The following is a 19,806-nucleotide window of genomic DNA, read 5'->3' as shown; positions in this document are numbered from 1 at the left end:
GAGGAAGTGTGAAAAAGATGATCAACTTTGATAAGTTTCATATTAAACTGGTGTGTTTAACCCTTTACCTACTGAGTCTAAAAATGGTGATTTGGACATATTTTGTTATTCTGACTGTAAAATAGTCAGGAAATGCCCTAAGTCTGAGAGCTTCGGTCCCTTTTCCCAGGAGTACTTGAACTTGACTTTTCAACATCTGGTTAATGATTATTGCACATTATATGGAATTGTCAGAAGTTTAAAAAAAGAAAAACACGAAAAAAAATGTGTTTTTCATGGCTTTTATGAGAAGAAATTTAGTTATTGCTCATGAAGTTTTGATTTGACATTTGAAATGTGAACCTATACATGTTTAGAACAATCTAGGACTAGAGTCTAGGACTCTGGGTGTGCAAAACACAGTGCAAAAGATAACTATATACATAGGCGACAATTAGTGCATATATAGGTGGAAAAATGCATTCTCAACATTCTCAAATAACATATTGTTATTGCACATGACACACGCACAAATGCCACTATCTAACGCTATTTTTTGAAAACAAAACACCACTCTCGCTCGCTCTCCTTTTACTCTCTTCCTTCACTCTCCTTTCTCACTCATCTTCTGCCAAAGCTGCCATTTTCATGGTGCTGTTAGCATTACCAGACATTACCATAATATATATACCACACATCATATATTGCCGGAAAGCACAGATTCTCAGCTCTCTGCCAGCGATGAAATTTTTTAGATTGAGCAAGCTTTCGAGGAGTTACAGTGTTGAGAATCTGTGTAGTGGTCTCACGATACTTCTGGTGTTTTGCTATGAATGCCCACGTCATATGGTTGCGAGTACCGTAATGAACCACATATGTGCGCATACCCACAGTTCTCAGCTTTCCAATGCCATTGGAATTTTTCTGATTGGACAAAATTTGACAGAGTTATGGTAATAATACTCTGGGCATATAAAACACAGCGCCGGCGCTGGCTCAGTAAGTAAAGGGTTAACACATTATAAGAGGCCCAACATTAAATATTGTTGTCAGTGGTGAGAAGAAACACATGTGAAGGAGCCAAAGTAGCGGACTGTCAATCATATTGGTGATTTGTGAAATAGAATGCAGATACCGATAACCGTCAAAATGCCAAATACTGGCGCCTGTAATCAGCTAGACTGATTATTGGTCAACCCCTAATGATTAGGGGTGTGACAAGATCTCGTGCCACGAGATCTTGCGAGAAAACTTCACGAGATGTCTTGTCAAGGTGAAAATCATCTCGCGAGATCAATATTGCCCAGACATCAGGAGCAGTAGCTCTCCTGACAGAAGACAATACCTAACTGGGCACTTTAAAATTGTTGGGTTTGCCAGCGAATGAAGAAACTGAGCTGATCCGGGACCCATTCAAAGCACTGCTCCATCCCCCACCCCCTCCTCCACGTGCACTACTCAGGGCCGTACATGATCTGCCAATTCATAATAAGTTCATCATAACGGTCCGAAATGATTAAATGCTGCTGCTGGAAACCTGTGCAGTCTCCATGAGTTTGTGTACGAGTGCAGACTCACTCATAGTGCTGGTATCTGTGACTTTGTAACTTTGATTCAGACGCTGCTTCCTCATGTCTCCTCATCTCACCATCTGTCAGTCACACATCCATCAGCTGTTGGCTGTGCGTACCATCAGTCAGAAGCTTAACATGTGTAGCGAAACGGGCTGTTGTATACTGCAGTGGTAAACTTAGCAAAACAAACTCTGTTTGAGCACCATAGAGTCCACTGTTAGCTCCAAAAAGAGAAGTTATAGCCCCAGTTAAACGATCCCTGTTTGTTGTCTGACAGGCAGAGCAGAGACACACACTCGCACACCAATGCACACACATTAACACACACCCTCATCTGTGCGTCGTGTCCAACATAGCCAAAGCTATTTCTCTAAATTACTGTAAAAACAAACATGTAATTGACAGAAATATTTATTTTGAGTGTAAATATGGATGTCCTTAAAGAGGATTAGAAATATTTTGATTTTACTGATGCAGCTCTTTATATTTAGGTCTGTTGTAAATAGTTTTTAAATTACTTACAAAACAATCTAAATGCTTTATTATTATTATTATTATTATTATTATTGTTATTATTATTATTATTGTAGCAATGAGTGCATAGTGTAGTAAAATAAAGATGTGGTAGATTATTAAAATGAAAGGTATGATCTGAAGAGCATTAAAATGTACAGTTGGAGTCAGAGTTAGACAAGATAAACTGTGTGTAAGCATTGATAGTCTATTCAGTACAAGAGGAGTTAGTTTAAATATTTCTGAATAGACCTGAATGCTTCACAATTACGACTTTCAGCCATATAAAGGACATTTTTTCCACTCATGTATTTTTTTCCAAAATTAAAAAAAAGTAAAATCTCGTCTTGTCTCGTGTCTCATGGGCCTAAATCTCATCTTGTCTTGTCTATCTCATGAGATAAGCGTCTCGTCACACCCCTGGTAATGATTATAATTCACAAACATAATGGTAGACAATGACTATGATTCAATAATAATTCAACCAATATTGCTGGTATATTTCTCGTGTAAAAATGTCTTTTTCTTATTTCTTCTCTCTGTAGGTGTCTTTCTCTGGGATGTCAAGTCTAGGTGGCCTGAGGGGGTTCAGCCCCAAAACACAGGCCACCAGAACAGAGACCCCAACTGTTGAGAGACGATACAGCCATCAAAAAATGGACACGTCTACGTGTAAAGACTCCTCCAGAGCATCTTGAAGGACAAATTTGCCACCTGGCTCAGCTTGAACTTCGGAGCTTTTTTTCAAGACTTGACTGGTCACTGAAATCACTTGTGTTGATGTTTGATTTTTATTTAGGAAACCTTTATTCCTCCCTCCTTAACCTCTCGATACTCAACATTTCATCCATCAAATAACCGTCGCCCCCCCTCCTCTGTCCATCTTCCCCTTCAATCATCCGCATGTGTTCTTCACGCTGCAGGGCTGTAAGTTGAGAGCAGGTAATGGATAATGCTGGCCATGGTGACCTAGTGTAAATGGCTATTCCTCAGCAAAGCTCAGTGCCAGTATCTACTGCTCAATCTTCCGCCTCCACTCCCTCTTCCTCTCACCCCTTTTCCACCTCTCTGCCTTCCTTTCCTGTTCATCGTTGCTGCTTGCTGCCCATTCCTGCCTCTCCCCTCCAACACCATGGTAGGTGCAGGCTTGGGTGTGTGGAAGTTAATGAGAGGTGTACGCCAGCTGGAGCTTCACCGCCTCATCCTGGCCCTTATCATCTTCTGCTTGCTCTCTATGGCCTTCCTAGCTTACTATGTCTCCAACAGTCCCAAAATCAAGGAGGCCCCCCCTTTACCATTCAGTGACTGTGGTGGAGGAGGGGGCATTTCTTTGGGAGCAAGTACTGGGACTGATGGAGGCGGACCAGGTGTCCAGAGGGCCCCGCTCTTTCTTCCCCCACGCCAGGGACGACTACGACAAGTAAAGGCAATGGACAATACCAGGACGCAGCCTGTAGTTTTGGTGTTTGTTGAGAGCATCTACTCCCAGCTGGGCCAGGAGATTGTAGCCATATTAGAATCTAGCCGCTTCCGCTACCGGACAGAAATTGCTCCTGGCAAAGGTGACATGCCAACATTGACTGAGCATAACCGTGGGCGCTATGCACTGATCATCTATGAAAATGTGTTGAAATATGTCAATCTGGATGCCTGGAACCGGGACTTGCTGGACAAGTACTGTGCTGAGTATGGAGTCGGTGTCATTGGCTTCTTCAAAGCTAATGAAAACTCTCTTCTCAGTGCACAGCTGAAAGGTTTCCCCCTCTTTTTACACTCACACCTGGGACTCAGGGACTACCATATTAACCCCAATGCCCCCCTACTTTACATCACAAAGCCCAACCAGGTGGAGCAGGGCTCTTTACCAGGGGATGACTGGACCATTTTCCAGTCTAACCACTCTACCTATGAACCAGTGCTTTTGGCCAGCACCAAGTCTTCAGAGGCGCTGGCCCATTTTGGACCTGGCTCCCAGCGGGCCCTGCATGCCACTGTGGTCCAGGACTTAGGCCTTCATGATGGCATTCAGAGAGTTCTCTTTGGGAACAATCTCAACTACTGGCTCCACAAGCTGGTGTTTGTTGATGCTATTGCCTACCTGACAGGAAAGAGACTGTGTTTGTCCTTGGACCGACACATCCTGGTGGATGTGGATGACATCTTTGTTGGCAAGGAAGGAACCCGTATGAAGGTGTCAGATGTGGAGGTGGGTATCAGATGTTTCCTAAATTTCCTATCACAATGTGTTGGGGTAGATTGTGTATAGAGCCAAACTGGCACAGAATCGTAAAGATAGACGACATGTTTAGAGGTGAAAGATAAACCTATTAAGAGGAATACAAATGAAAAAAGGCCTCATACTTTTTTGTATCGCTCTTCAAAGGTGCTCAGTAGGATGTTTACTTAAGCACAAACCTGCAGACTGTCTGCTGAGCGATGCATATCATATTGTCCTTTCAGATGTATCTGTGGCATGTGAGAGCCTTTGAAATTGTCCTCATTATAAATGAGATATTAAATAAATAGAAATGCATCATTTAATTCCTTCCAGACACTTCAGATCTAATGCTTTTTTTAGAAAGCTTGAGCCAATTAAAAGCTGTTCCATACACAAAAAATATGCCAGAAAAGAAAAACTGTGGTCGCTGTCATGTAGCGCTGTAATTTCTACAGCATGTCACAACTTCTGACTAACTGATGAGTCATGTGATGTCTCTCTTTCCTTTCACAGGCATTGCTCAATACTCAAACCAAGCTGCGAGCGTTGGTCCCTAATTTCACCTTCAACTTGGGTTTTTCTGGAAAGTTCTATCACACAGGTATGACGCATCTAACATCATAATATAAAATATGGTTTGTGCTATTTTGGCAATGTTCATGTGATTATTGATTAGAAATCAGATTGAATAAGGATGCAACAATTATAAATTTTGGTATTACAATTACAGCCTATAAATAATCTTTGACTCCACAGTTATCACAGTTATCCTGCATTAATTTAATTTTTATGTATGGAAATTACATGAACACTTTACAAATATAAACTTTCTTTGTTCCTTCCTTTTTTAAATGGAAATAACAGGATCGAGTTAAAAAATAATACATAACTAAAAACAGAAGATCAGTCTCTTCTTTTTAATTTTAGGATTTCTATCTTGAACCTAAGCAGTAAAGCTCCCTTTTAAGAAATAAATAATAAAGTTATTGTAAAATAAATAAATAAATAAGGCTGCAAGCAGCTGTAGGTGAAACAGTGTCTTTTCATGAGTTTAGGGGGCGCTATTTAGCTGATTTCCCACACTCATATTGGGGACCCATAAAACATAAAACATTCCAGCAGGCCACATGTCCATGCCAATTTTCCTGAGTTTTCATTCATGTTCAGATACTCAAAATTCCAGCAAAACCTTTAAAATAATAATAATAATGATCCTAAGGATTTCAGTAGGGTCCTGGCACCCTTGGGCCCTAATGAAACATGGTCCATATCACTGATATTACAGGCTATCTATTTTTTTACCTTCTGAACAAAACTAGGATTTACAGGCTGACCTGTCTGCATTTAGTCTCCTTCACAAAGTCTTTACAGTGATTTAACTGAAGTGTTGTTGCCATTAAACATCATGCCAATTTTTCTCAAATCTATTATTGCTTTTGATTACTTTAAAGCCGGGTATACATGGTGTGTTTTTCGCTCGAATTTTGAGTCCCACAGTCAGAGCAGAGACGCGAGCAGAATAAACAACTTTGGGGTATTATTCCTTTGTAAACTATCATATAATGTTGTAAATTACCATGAAAGTAGCTGGAATGACTTTCTGATGCCCCCACAGCTATGATAAAGGAAATAACCGAGTAGGAAATATTCCTACCCTCAGACCTGCAGCTGACATAAAGGTGATGCTGTTTGTGAGTGTGGGATAGAGAGAGGAAGTGTGGGAGAGAGAGAAATTATGACTGGAAACACTTCTCCCTCAGTGTGAGATTTTTTAAAAAGGAAACTCCACGGATTTCTGTCACAGTCCGTCCAGACTTCACTCATACAGTAGGGTTCCGATTCTGATACCAGTATCTGAAATACGTCTGATACTGCTTAAAATGCAGGTATTGGTATCGGCAAGTACACAAGTTTATGCACCAATCTGATACCGTTTGGTTTAACTTAATATTTTGCTTTGTTCAGCCATGCTAAATGTTAGCACTATAAACCAGAAATCAATTCTTATTCGCTGCCGGAAAACACTGCATGTACAGGCTACCGTTTTAGAGCACCAAAGACCCACTGCAGCAGCAAAGAATGGAGCCTATGAGACTTTACTTTACTTTACAGCGTTACTTTTTCCCTGAATGTGATCGTTAAAATGCCTTTGAGACTGGCACTTTCGTACACAACAAGATTTGACACAGTTTATCAAACGTTAAATAACTTTTGAACCATAAATAATTGCCTCTTACTTGGTTTTCCTCCTGAAGCTAGCCGTTGTGCTTTCCCGTTGACACTATTGATGCCTTTGAGTCCCTTGTGGCAGCATTTTCAGTGAGCCTGGAGCTCACTGACTTTTGGGGACTTTAATTATTAGATCCACACCAGTAAACATGACACTGAACGTCTTTTTATCTATTTTGATTGAATTACGATCGTTTATGACCACTAGCTCGAATGCTAACGCAAATGCTAACCGCCATATTGTGTACTCTTTGTGAGGGTCTGTCAGCCAGTTGCAGGCTGTTCTATAATCACATCATGCTGCTCAGATAGAGCACGATGTAGAGAAAGAGGGAACCTGGGATGCAGCCCCCTGTATTATTGTTGTTTTAACATTTAGAAGTAAAACTCAATAATCAGCAGAAAATTGACTTTAGGGTCCCAGAGATGCTGTACGGTATGATTCTATTTGTTGAGTCAAGTATAGGTCGAAAATGATTTGCTAGTCTGCACAGTCAGTCCAGAAAGTTCACACTGTTATCAGATCAGTGCAGCAGTCCAAAACCTTGGGATCAGAATCCTATCGGGAAGGAAAAAATGGTATTGGAACATCTCTATCGTACAGTGTGAGCACAAAAATCAAGCGTCATAAGCGATTCAGACACAGTATGAGATGACATTCTGCCACGACTGACGTATGGTCAACTTGAAATCGTACAGTGTATGTCCAGCTTTAGTGTAAAAATATCAGGCTGAGCCTATATTCTGCTGTTTTATTAATAGCTGAATTATATTAATACAACGTATTGGTCATTTGTAGACAACATGCAGCATCACAGTTGTTTTATGACGTCTTATTAGAATACTCAATAGTAACGGCAAAACTAATTGTGAATGACACATTTATATTTATGGTATTCCCATCATCTGATATGTTGTTTATGTTCTGTTGTGAGTAGCGTGTGGGTTTAAGAGGTTTGACAATCATTGCATTCTGTTCTTGTTTACATTTTACACAGCGCCCCAACTTTTTTTGGAATTGGGGTTGTATTTCTACTTGATCTAGGATTTTCTGTCCGTTAAAACAGAATGAATACACAGCATTAAAGATGTTTGTTGTATTTACCTCTCAGCTTTGTGATAGTTCAGTGGAATATTTTGTTAGTGTTATTATAGTGGACAGAGTAATATAATAATTTCGTAGTCATTTTAATAAAGTTATCTCATTTTCAAAAAGGCTGATTCAAGCCTAGAAATACCAGGTCCAGATTTTTGTCCAGTGCTGTTTGAGTATCTTTATGTGTTTTTGTTTTTTCAGGTACTGATGAGGAGGACCATGGAGACGACATGCTGCTGCAACACAGAATGGACTTCTGGTGGTTCCCTCACATGTGGAGCCACATGCAACCTCACCTTTTTCACAATGTCAGCGTTTTGGCTGAGCAAATGAGGCTTAACAAAATCTTTGCTCAGGTAAGCAACGGAAAAAAACCAGAGGGTCACAGAGAGTTTCTTTTTTTATTTTGGTATGGCCGTATGGCTACATGGTTTACTAAAGCAGTTTTTTTTTGTTTTTAGCTTGTAAAATTAAACTGTCAGAGGTGTTTAACAGTAAACACACAGGAGGGAAAGCTTGTACAAAAACAATAATTACTGTGATTGTGGGATTAAACCAGCAGTAAACATGCAAATATAAGTGCTGAAAATTAATCAATTATTAATTAAACATTCTTAATAGATATTTTTGTTATAACAAGAGTGAGCTAGCAAAGCACTGTTGTGTTTATTTGAGCTGTGAAATTTCACTGCCGCTACAATGATGACAGTGATCATGATGATCGATAAAAAAAGATAGATGGAATTATTTCCAAAATTAGTAGCATAACGCTGTCAAATGAAATTGGCGTTTATAGCCCTCAAAATGAGAATAATATTCCCCCTTTCACATGTTTCTGTCTGAACTGTTTGTAGTCCATCTGTCTGTGACTTAACAAGCTACATCAGATTCCAGCTTTAAGGACTCTACACTTTTATCACCTGGCCCTACCTTTTCACTCACCTTCTCTCCCCCTTGCTGCATGTGCCATCTTTTCTCAACACCTTCCAGGAGCATGGCATCCCAACAGACATGGGCTACGCAGTGGCGCCTCACCACTCTGGGGTTTACCCAGTTCACAGCCAGCTGTACGAGGCCTGGAAGTCTGTGTGGGGCATCAAGGTGACCAGCACTGAGGAATACCCACATCTAAGGCCGGCTCGATACCGCCGCGGCTTCATCCACAATGGGATCCAGGTCAGTCCACAATCTTTGATCAGTTAGAGCAGTGATACTCAGCGTGTGGCTCTTGAGCCACATCTGGCTCTTTTGTGATGATTTGTGGCTCTTTTACACCGCTTTCCACATTATTAAGCACATTATATTTTTCTCTTATTTTCCTAAATATTAATGGAAATGACAGTCAGAATATTTTTCAAGTCATCAGCCGTCAGAGTATAATTCAAATTTTTTTGAACAAACTTCATAATGATAACCATTATTTTTTCAAAAATAAAAACCTCAAAACGCACTGTTCTGCTGTTTTGATGTGAACTGCCTCCCACCCTCATTGATCTTTAGCTTGAGGATGCTCCAGAGGTTCTCAATAGGGTTGAGGTCAGGGGAGGATGGGGGCCACACCATGAGTTTCGCTCCATTTATGCCCATAGCAGCCAATGACACAGAGGGATTCTTTGCAGCATGAGATAGTGCATTGTCATGCATGAAGAAAATTTTGCTGAAGAAGGCACTGTTCTTCTTTTTGTACCATGGAAGAAAGTGGTCAGTCAGAAACTCTATATACTTTGCGGAGGTCATATTCACACCTTCGGGGACCCTAAAGGGGCCTATCAGCTCTCTCCTCATAAATCCGGCTCAAAACATGACTCCACCACCTCCTTGTTGATGTCACAGCTTTGTTGGGACATGGTGGCCATCCACCAACCACCCACTACTCCTCCTTGAGTCTTCGTGTATTTCTGGGCCCACTGCAACTGTTTCTGCTTGTGAGCATTGGTTAGGGGCGGCTGAATAGTAGGTTTATACACGACTGCAAGCCTCTGGAGAATCCTACACCTTGAGGTTGGTGGGACTCCAGAGGCACCAGCAGCTTCAAATGCTTGTTTGCTGCTTTGTAATGACATTTTAGCATCTGCTCTCTTAATCTGATGGATTTGTCTGTCAGAAACCTTCCTCATTATGCCTTTATCTGCCTGAACCTGTCTGTGCTCTGAATCAGCCACAAATGTCTTCACAGTATGATGATCACGATTAATTTTTCATTAAATATCTAATGTTTTCATTCCTTCTCTGAAGCATTGCACTATTTGAGGCTTTTTGGCAGCAGAGATCCTTTTTCTTTCCCATATTGCTGAAACCTGTGGCCTGCTTAATAATGTGGAACAGTGCATTTTGAGGTTTTTATTTTAAAAAAAAAAAAAGTTATCATTATGGAGATTGTTCAGCAACACTTGAATTATGTTCTAACGGCTGATGACTTGGAAAATATTCTGACTGTCATTTGCATCAATATTTAGGAAATTAAGAGAAAAATGTCATTTGCTTAATAATGTGGAAAGTGATGTATGTCTTAATTTGAAACATTATTCCGACAAAAAAACTTAAATTAAGGGAAACTTTGGCCTCAGAAATTATCCATAGCAAGTCACATTATTCAGTTTGTTTCCCATGCTTATACAGTTGGCTTTAATTGTCAACTTTTAAATTTGTCTATATGTTTCTATGGCCCTTATTTGCAATTTTATGCCATTGTGGATCCATTTTTACTACTTTAAGCCCACTTTTGTCTCTTTTTTTTTTGCCACTTTTTGCTCAGTTATTGACTCTTTTATCCTGTTTTTTTTCCATTTCCATTTCCCACCCATTTTTGCCACTTTTAACCCATTTCACCTGCCTTTTGCCATTAAATGCCACTTTTTTCCAAAATGTTTGCCAGTCTTTGCTGCCTTTTGCCCATTTTAGTCACATTCCACTCATTTATTGTTATGCTTTTACCACTTGTTGACCATTTTTGTACACCTGTAGCTCATTTTTTTGTGACTTCTCACCCAAATTTTGCCACTTTTCACCCTTTTTTTCCATTTTGCCCCCTTTAACTTATTTTTATTGCCACTTTAACCCACTTTTCACAACTTAGATTGTGGCTTTTGCAAAGGCTTTTTTCAGCAGTTTGGCTCTTTGGTTGAGCAGGGTTGAGTAACGCTGAGTAAGAGTTTTGATAAAATACAGTGTGCAGAAATAGATTGTGGGTTTGTATCTCATCTGCACTGCCCAGATTCAGTGCTGGATCTGACTTTAAGAGTCTGCTGGGAAACTAATTTTCTTAAAGTTGAGTTGGTTGGTTGTTTGTGTAAATACAGACAAAATAAGCAGGTCTGTCAGTGTTGTAATATATATTCTCTAAGCAGTAAACAAATCAATCTCTTAACCTCCTGCTCTGTGTGTTGTCCTATAATATTCTGAGTCTGAGAGAAAAGCCTGTCAGTGTGACTCTGCTGTCACAGGACTTGTGCTTTTGCTTCTTAAGTAAGAAACCAAAACTGAAGTTAAGTAGAATGTCAACCCTTGCAACACCTGCAAGTTTCACACAAACACATTCAGAAAAGCCAAAGTCTGCACTTCCAGTGTTTTTTTATAAAATGTTATAGCACAATTGTGCTCAGCTTTAAGGTAGCTTTACAACTTAATCAAAAAATGTCCTAAATCAGCCCCAACAGATCCGTTAGATCAACTCTTGCTGTCACTGATCCAGAACACAACTGGCTTAACCTCACACACCTTTGGAAGCAGTTATGGGTTTGCCCAAGAGCTCTTGAAATGTGGACTCGAGGAGTCAAGGATCCAATAGCGGATCTGCAGATTAGTGGACAACAAGCTTTGTATCGTAAGCCAAAGCTATCCGGTGAGCAATTATGAGGATGTAAAAAAACGACTAATCCTTTTTGGCTGGGCAAACGAGGACTGGTAATTTTTCCTTGTCCTCTTAGTACAAAATAAAACATCTATACAGTTGGTTTGCTTATATCTTGTTTGAAAAGGTCAGAATTGTGGTGTTAGTTTGACTAAAACTGGTCTTTTAATAAATATGTTAATATGAGGAGGGGTGTAGCATCAAATAGATCATGGTTCAGTTCATACCACGGTTTTGGAGTCTCGGTTCGTGTTTGATTCTTTGGTGTAAAAGGAAAAAAAGTCCCAGATTTATTGCTGGAAGCTTCCCTTATTCATAACTGACAACCGTGCATTTTACAGTTTGTTCATTTGGTTTTATTCATACAGGATTGGTATTACCTGGGGACCCCTGGTAATTTGTAATGAATGGACCATGTCTGTAATTTGCAGAGTAAAAATTCCTGGGCGAGTTATCGACCATATTACAGCACACACAGGTAAAATGAATCCTGTGTGAATTGGCATCTCTGTAATTTGGGGTGGCAACTGTGCTTTTTATGGCCCTTGTGGCCATTAACAAAAACGACAATTACCTATTTCTGACCCAAAAATAATAGACCTACTAAGCTTATGTTAACACAGGAGGATTGGATGCTGTGATGGAGCCTGAGCAGAGCACTCCTGCAAGCACTTGTAGTCGGTTCTTTGCTTCTACATGTTTGCACAATGCCATTAAAATGTTTCAGCAACGGTGGCATCTTTGTCCCTTTTGCTTTCACATCCAGAGGCTTTGTTAAAAAATCTGCTGAGTAGAGGGAGAAGAAGCTGGTGGGTCTCGTAGCTCTGCTGCTCTTTCTACTATACTGAAGCTTTTTGTTTGTTTGTTTGTTTGTTTTGCCAGCTTCTTCCTCTTCTTTGTTGGTTGATAGCATTATTTGAAAGTGTAACTGCCACCTAGATTGGTGGGTAGGCACTGTCAAAGGGGATTGCCTTTCTTTTTTTTTGTTGAGACGTATTCACTGTGTGACACCAATCCATGACCCCCAATCAGTCCAGGACGAATACAGATACTGTTACATCCCTAATATGTGGTGATCAAAAACCTTTCAGATCAAGTTAGAGATAATGTGGTGGAGATTGATTTACTCTAGCATGGAAACACTTCAGAACCAAACTAGATAAGTATAGTTGCAAGAAAAAGTATGTGAACCCTTTGGGGTTTCTTGGATTTCTGCATATATCAGTCAGAAAATGTGTTCTGATCTTCATCTAATTCACCACAATAGACAAACACAGTCTGCTTAAACTAATACCACACAAAAAATGATATGTTTTCATGTTTTTATTGAACAAAACATGTAAACATTCACAGTGCAGGGTGAAAAAAGTATGTGAACCCCTAGGCTAATGACTGGTTGACCCTCCATTGGCAGCAATAACCTCAACCAAATGTTTCCTGTAGTTGCAGATCAGACCTGAACAACACTCTGGAGGAATTTTGGACCGTTCCTCTTTATGAAACTGTTTCAGTGCAGCAATATTCTTAGGATGTCTGGTGTGAATCACTCTCTTGAGGTCATGCCACAGCATCTCAATCGGGTTGAGGTCAGGACTCTGACTGGGCCACTCCAGAAGGCGTATTTTCTTCTGTTGAAGTTATTCTCTTGTTGATTTGCTTCTGTGCTTTGGGTTGTTGTCCTGTTGCATCACCCATCCTCTGTTGAGCTTCAGTCGGCGGACAGATGGTCTTAAGTTTTCCTGCAACATGTCTTGATAAACTTGGGAATTCATTTTTCCGTCAATGACAGTAATCCGTCCAGGCCCTGAGGCAGCAAAACAGCCCCAAACCATGATGGCCCCTCCACCATATTTCACAGTTGGGATGAGGTTTTGATGTTGGTGTGCTGTGCCTTTTTTTCTCCACACATAGCGTTGTGTGTTCCTTCCAAACAACTCAATTTTGGTTTCATCTGTCCACAGAATATTTTGCCAGTAGTGCTGTGGAACATCCAGGTGCTCTTTTGTAAACTTCAAACATGCAGCAATGTGTTTTTTGGACAGCAGTGGCTTTTGGCTTGTTTTACCTACTGTAGATTTGTCAACACAAATGTTAGCATGTGCCAGAGATTTCTGTAAGTCTTTAGCTGACAGTCTAGGATTCTTCTTCACCTCACTGAGCATTCTGTGCTGTGTTCTTGCAGTCATCTTTACAGGACGACCATGCCTAGGTAGAGTAGCAACAGTGCTGAACTTTCTCCATTTGGCTGACTCCTGGCTCCAATTAGCTCTTGGAGAAGTCATTAGCCTAGGGGTTCACATACTTTTTCCACCCTGCACTGTGAATGTTTACATGTTTTGTTCAATAAAAACATGAAAACATATCATTTTTTTTGTGGTATTAGTTTAAGCAGACTGTGTTTGTCTATTGTTGTGACTTAGATGAAGATCAGATCACATTTTATAAACAATTTATGCAGAAATCCAAGAAATCCCAAAGAGTTCACATACTTTTTCTTGCAACTGTAAATGACCTGTGGGTCAGTCCTGCTGTCTTTTCAAAATGAACTGATCTGTAGACTTTGACATACATTATCACATCCAGTCTGTCAATGGCCAAACACAGTTTCATCACCAAAAAATACCTAAAATGAAATCAGTTTCTAAAAATATTTACAAAAAATACAGACCAAAGAGCATGCACACAATCAGAGCTGCACCACTACAAACTAATGTTCTTGTTGTTTTTTTTAGGTGTTGCCCAGGCAGACCTGTGGTCTCTTTACCCATACAATCTTCTACAATGAATACCCGGGGGGATCAAAGGAGCTGGACAAAAGCATCAGAGGAGGAGAACTCTTCCTCACCGTCCTCCTTAACCCTGTAAGACAACCACCCACCGTGCATGCACTTTTTCTATATGTATGTAAAGAAATATTGAAGGTTAAGAAGGTTTTACCATATAAGATGCAGAAAATTTTAACATAATTAACATCACACACTCTTTTTTGTCTGTTTTAAGCATGAAAATCAGAATTACCACTAAAACACTTCTTTAACTGCTTTGACAGTGATGTAAAACTGTTAAATGACTACCACTTAAGTTTATAAGATGTGATTATTGTGCTCTTACCTGGCTTAGGTGGTCACAACAAAGAAGGGAGGCACCATGTTAAAGTTTGAAAACAACTGTTTATTTTTCAAATCAAACATGTAAATAAAACAATTAATTATTAAGCTGAATTAAAGAGTCTGAATATGCCAAATTAGACCAAATTGTATCAAATTAAATAAATACACTATGAAGTATAGAAGTCAGTGAAGTCAGTAGTGTGTGATGTGCATTTTGTTGGAGACAATATTTGTCTGAATGTTAACTTTATAGCAATCATTCTGATAAATGTGTGTTTGCAAAACACTTCTATATCTTCTCTCAGTTGTAATCATTAAATTGATTCATCTATCTATTGAGAACTTACTGTCTTCATTTTTCCCTGTCTACCTAGATCAGCATCTTCATGACTCACTTGTCAAACTATGGCAACGATCGGCTGGGTCTGTACACCTTTGAGTCTTTGGTGAAGTTTGTCCAGTGCTGGACCAACCTCAGGCTGCAGACATTACCCCCAGTCCGTCTTGCAGAGAAATACTTCCAGATCTTCCCTGAGGAGAGAGACCCTCTTTGGCAGGTCAGTTTATTTATTTTTTAGAGATTTTAATAAATGCAAATGTGTAGATCAGGGGTGTCAATCACAGCAGGGGCCAGATTGTGGCTTTGGGTCTAACCTGAAGGCCTAGCAGGGTCAATATTTAACCATAAAATGTGAACCTCGCTTTCACCAAAAATGTATTATTGGGGGGGAACTAAGCACTGATGATAAATGATTTTGATATTAAAAAAGTCAACATGTTAAGTCCAAAGACTTAAAATCTGAGATGAAACATTCAAACCTATTGGTTCAAAAGAAAAAAAACATTACATTTAAAGTCAAAATAATGTATTTAAAAGGCAAATATATGAGATAGAAAGTTGAAATAATGATTTATGATGGTGAAAATATGAGATAAAAGTCAAAATCATAAGTTTCAAAGGTCAAATATGGTATAAAATTCAAAATTGTAAGTTTTAAAGGTCAAAACAATAAGATACACTTCTTATTTGTTAGTTTTAAAGGTGAAAACAAGATGTAAAAGTCAATGCAAGGAGCTGAAAATGTCAAAATGTGAGAATAAATTTAAAATCATGAGTTTAAAATGTCAAAATATGAGATGAAATTGAAACCATGAGTTTTAATGGTCAAAATGTGAGATAAAACAAAGGAAGATGAAGCATTGAAAACATGAAATAAAAAACACATTTCCTTTCCATGTTCCTTAATTTTAATCAAATAATTTCTACTCTTTACTATTTATAATTTCTATGACTTATTGGGGATGTTATAAATCATCAAGGTTTAGTTCACATTTTTGTACTGGAGGAAATCTGCAGACATCATGCTGGTGGGCCAGTTATAATGAAAATATGATGTGATCTGATGGGTGGGGTATAACTGCACCACGGCCCGGATTTGGCCCCTGGGCCTTGAGTTTGACACACCCTGGTGTAGATAGACCACAGCAACGCTGGAACTCATTAAAGATCAACTCTGTTAGTAGCAATGCAACTTGTTAGGTCAGCTGATTGGTGATCACCTTCTACAGCTCTGCACGCTTCTATACCTTCTGTGTAATATATCATAATCACCACTGCAAATCCCAATATCGTCCAGTTTAATATTATCAATCACACTTTATTACCAAATTGTGCTGCATTAATCAAAATAAAACAGTTTAGTATTTTTTTGTGGTCTATGAAGGGAAAGTTGTAATACTGTCCTTGTCTTGACAGCTTCCTTCATTCTGTAATAGTAAATCAATAATTAGAATCACTGACAGCAATCATAGTGTCTCATCAAATAAAATTAAAATATGATATATTAGCTAGACACATCTAGCTTAAGAAGCAAAAACACCTTTAACTCTGTTTTTAATTTCATTATTTCTAACAGTGAATTAACTCTTTATTATTAAACGCTCTTTCTATAGAAGCTTTGTTTTACTTGATTACAAGTCAAAGACTGGCCCAAGTCACTGTCCAGGCGACTGTTTCAGTGACTAAATTTTAGTTGCTTCACGTGATGATAAATAAAACAAGCGGCATTGTGTTTTTTTTATTATTATTTTCAGAACCCTTGTCATGACAAGAGACACAAAGATATCTGGTCAAAGGAAAAGACCTGCGACAGACTTCCCAAGTTCCTTGTCATTGGACCACAGAAAACAGGTAACACGCCTCCTGATTTTATATTTTCGTAGCTTTGTTCCATATCTCTCTTTATTTTTCTAAAACGAATGTCTCGTCTTCTCTCACAGGCACTACAGCGCTTCATTCATTCCTGAGTCTCCATCCAGCGATCACCAGCTCATTCCCCAGCCCCACCACCTTTGAGGAGATCCAGTTCTTCAGTGGAGCCAACTATGACAATGGGATTGACTGGTAAAATACAAGAACCGCGTTCTGTTCACTGCTTTGGAGCAGTGGTTCTCAACGTCAGGATCCTTTTAGGGGTTGTGAGACACTTAGAGGGTCTACAGATGTCTTAAAAAAATCTACGAATATTTTTTAATTACACATTTGCCACTTATGTCAATGTTAACAATTTTTTTGCCACTTAAAACTCATTTTTGTCAATATTAAACCCTCTCCACTTCTTTTTTTCTGCCTGTTTTTGCCACTTCTAAAACAATTCTTGTCACTTTTCACCTTTAATTGCCTCTTTTGTCCAATTATTGCCAATATTAATCACTTTTACCATTTTTGTATCCTTTTTTGGCCATATTAACCACATTTCCCTTTTTTATGAGCATTTTTTGCCAGTTAAACCAATTTCTTTCCATTTTTGCCTATTTTTCTCCTTCAGTTTACCTATTTTTGCCAGTTTAAACCAGTTTTTCTTTCCATTTCACCAAATTTTCCACCCATTTTTGCCACTTCTAACACATTTCTGCCCCTTTCATTTCCCTTCCATCATTTTATATCCCAGTTTTTGCCACTTTATCTTATTCTTGCCACTTTTGTCCTATTTTTTGCCGGTTTTATCTCGTTTTTGCCTGTTTTAACCCATTTCTGCTGCTTTTCAAAACCCATTTTCCACCAGTTTTTGCCATTTTTAACCCATTTTTATTCTGTTTTTATGTAAAGGGATTTACATTTTTAAGATGGCTACATACTGTGGTACAAATGAATAAAAAAGACAGTTGTTGTTTTGATAAGAGTGGTTATTATTCAGGTTAGAATAAATTATGGTTATCACAGCTTAATATTACAATTGATCAAGATTTTGCCAACCTCCATTATTCCCTAGTTTGTCTGGGGCTCCCCTTTTCCTCTTTATGGACGGCCTTGTCTGCACGTGACTGTTCTTAATGTACATGGCTGTGTTCAACCATCTTCAGGTACAGTTGGGGTCCCTGGTCTCTGGTACCTTTAATTCGGGGGTTGTGGGCTGAAAAGGTTGAGAACCCCTGCTTTAGTGTCCCAGCTATAATTTTTCTTCTGTTTTTTTTTTGTTGTTAGAAATATATTCCAGCTCTGTGTCTCCCTCTTAGCTGGAGTGCAGAGATATCTCCTGGTAGTCACATCAAGGTTCATTTTAGGGACACTGAACTTTCAACAGCTGCCAGGACAAATATACCCTCTAAAGACTAAAAGGATAATTGATTAACTGAAAAACAGCAACCCCGACACTGTTAACACTTTTGTTTTGCAGCCAAAGCTTCAAAACAAGAGTCTTAAAGACCTGGTTTGACCACTTAAGAGTCCAGAAGCTCAATCCAATCCTGAAACTGTCACATCCTGAAGCTCAGACTTTAAGAGCCTGAGCAGTTACATAAAGAACTACTGCTAAACATGTCCCCTCTACATTTTACTTCAGGATGTACCTGCAGATCAGCAGATTTTGGAGGTTAAAATCATCTTTTTGATCGGCCCGAGTTAAAGGTGTTCATATAGAAATGCAGTATAAAGAGTCCCAGACTGGCTCAGACAGAAGAGCAGACAACCAAATACAAAGGCAACAGTCCTCAGCTCACAGCATCAGCCCCTACTCTTCCCTCCCTACATCATAATCTATTCCAAAAATGCAGTAAAATGTAAATAAAACGCTTTGGGGCTGAATTCTATTTAAGCTCTACTGAACTAGTAAAATGTTAATGTCTGCTCTCCCTAGGTACATGGACTTCTTTCCATTCCCTTCCAATGTCAGCACAGACTTCATGTTTGAAAAGAGTGCCAATTACTTCGACACAGAGGTGGCCCCTAAAAGGGCTGCCGCCCTGCTTCCCAGAGCCAAAATCCTGGCAGTGCTCATCAACCCATCTGACAGGGCTTACTCCTGGTACCAGGTGAGAACCGAGATCTTCATCACAGCCACTTTAACTTCACACACAGTTGGTGCTGTGCTGAGCTTTGCCCACAATGCTTAGTCTCAGTTGATTTTAAACTACCTCTCTTTCCATTCATGCAAGAAATAAAGCATTTTATCTAAATGACTACAAGACAGCACCATTACATAACCACTTACATACACACTCATGTGGATGATGGTGTAAAAACAATCACCACTCTTTACAGTTATCATGTAAATAATCACTTTCTGTCAGTGCTGAGGTGGAATCAGCTACTGTAGATAACAAGGTCAGCAGTGCCTTTAATAAACTGTTGAAGTGATAGTTTGGTATTTTTGAAGTACTTATCAGTGGTAAGTATATTAGCCACAGGAGCTGTCAACCAGCATGACCTTTTAAAGAGTGACAACAGAAGCCAGGCTGTGTGGCTGTGCAGACGGGTTGTTTGCTTCACATAATTTATCTAATGTTAAAAAAACAAGCAAATAAAAGAGTTGGGTAAACACTATTAAATCAATCACAGCTTTGTTTTAGGACTACTTTGGCATACACTTCACACCTGGAGCGCGCTGCTGTCTTTTGGGTCTTCGGGTTTTAAGAGAAACAAATACAACCAAACTAAAATACTATAAAAATATCAAATCTACTGTAAATAAAAGAAAATACTTTCACGGAGCTGAGTACATAAAGGAAGGACACTAGAGAGGTCTGAGACAGATGGACAGATCCCAGGTTACCTGGTGGTGCAGGTGTGTAAACTGTGATCTCACATCCATAAACCTGGAGAACTAGAGGCGGGACTTAGAGAGGAGCACTTGTACCTGCTGTCTGCAGGGTTCCACATCCAGAGCTCCCTGGCAAACTGAGCACTGAGGTTTAATGACCCTCTCAAAATAAACTAAAAACACAGAAGAGCTGAGCAG

General features: G+C 39.3%; 1 protein-coding gene across 1 annotated transcript in view; it reads left to right on the top strand.

Moving 5' to 3' along the window:
* Positions 1 to 19,806, top strand: part of LOC121511069 (bifunctional heparan sulfate N-deacetylase/N-sulfotransferase 2-like) — a 58,416-nt gene that overhangs the window by 25,499 nt on the left and 13,111 nt on the right. The window contains exons 3-11 of the mRNA XM_041789586.1: positions 2,612 to 4,272; positions 4,798 to 4,885; positions 7,811 to 7,965; positions 8,600 to 8,785; positions 14,192 to 14,320; positions 14,944 to 15,126; positions 16,664 to 16,760; positions 16,850 to 16,973; positions 18,706 to 18,880. Of these exons, the coding sequence (XP_041645520.1) occupies positions 3,199 to 4,272; positions 4,798 to 4,885; positions 7,811 to 7,965; positions 8,600 to 8,785; positions 14,192 to 14,320; positions 14,944 to 15,126; positions 16,664 to 16,760; positions 16,850 to 16,973; positions 18,706 to 18,880 (2,211 nt within the window). The 5' untranslated portion in view covers positions 2,612 to 3,198. The remainder of the gene's footprint in view (positions 1 to 2,611; positions 4,273 to 4,797; positions 4,886 to 7,810; positions 7,966 to 8,599; positions 8,786 to 14,191; positions 14,321 to 14,943; positions 15,127 to 16,663; positions 16,761 to 16,849; positions 16,974 to 18,705; positions 18,881 to 19,806) is intronic.

This window comes from Cheilinus undulatus, linkage group 6 (assembly GCF_018320785.1).
Source record: "Cheilinus undulatus linkage group 6, ASM1832078v1, whole genome shotgun sequence".
NCBI classification, from domain to species: domain Eukaryota; kingdom Metazoa; phylum Chordata; class Actinopteri; order Labriformes; family Labridae; genus Cheilinus; species Cheilinus undulatus.
Note: the sequence above shows the minus strand (reverse complement) of the source record. Positions and strands in the feature narration are given on the sequence as shown.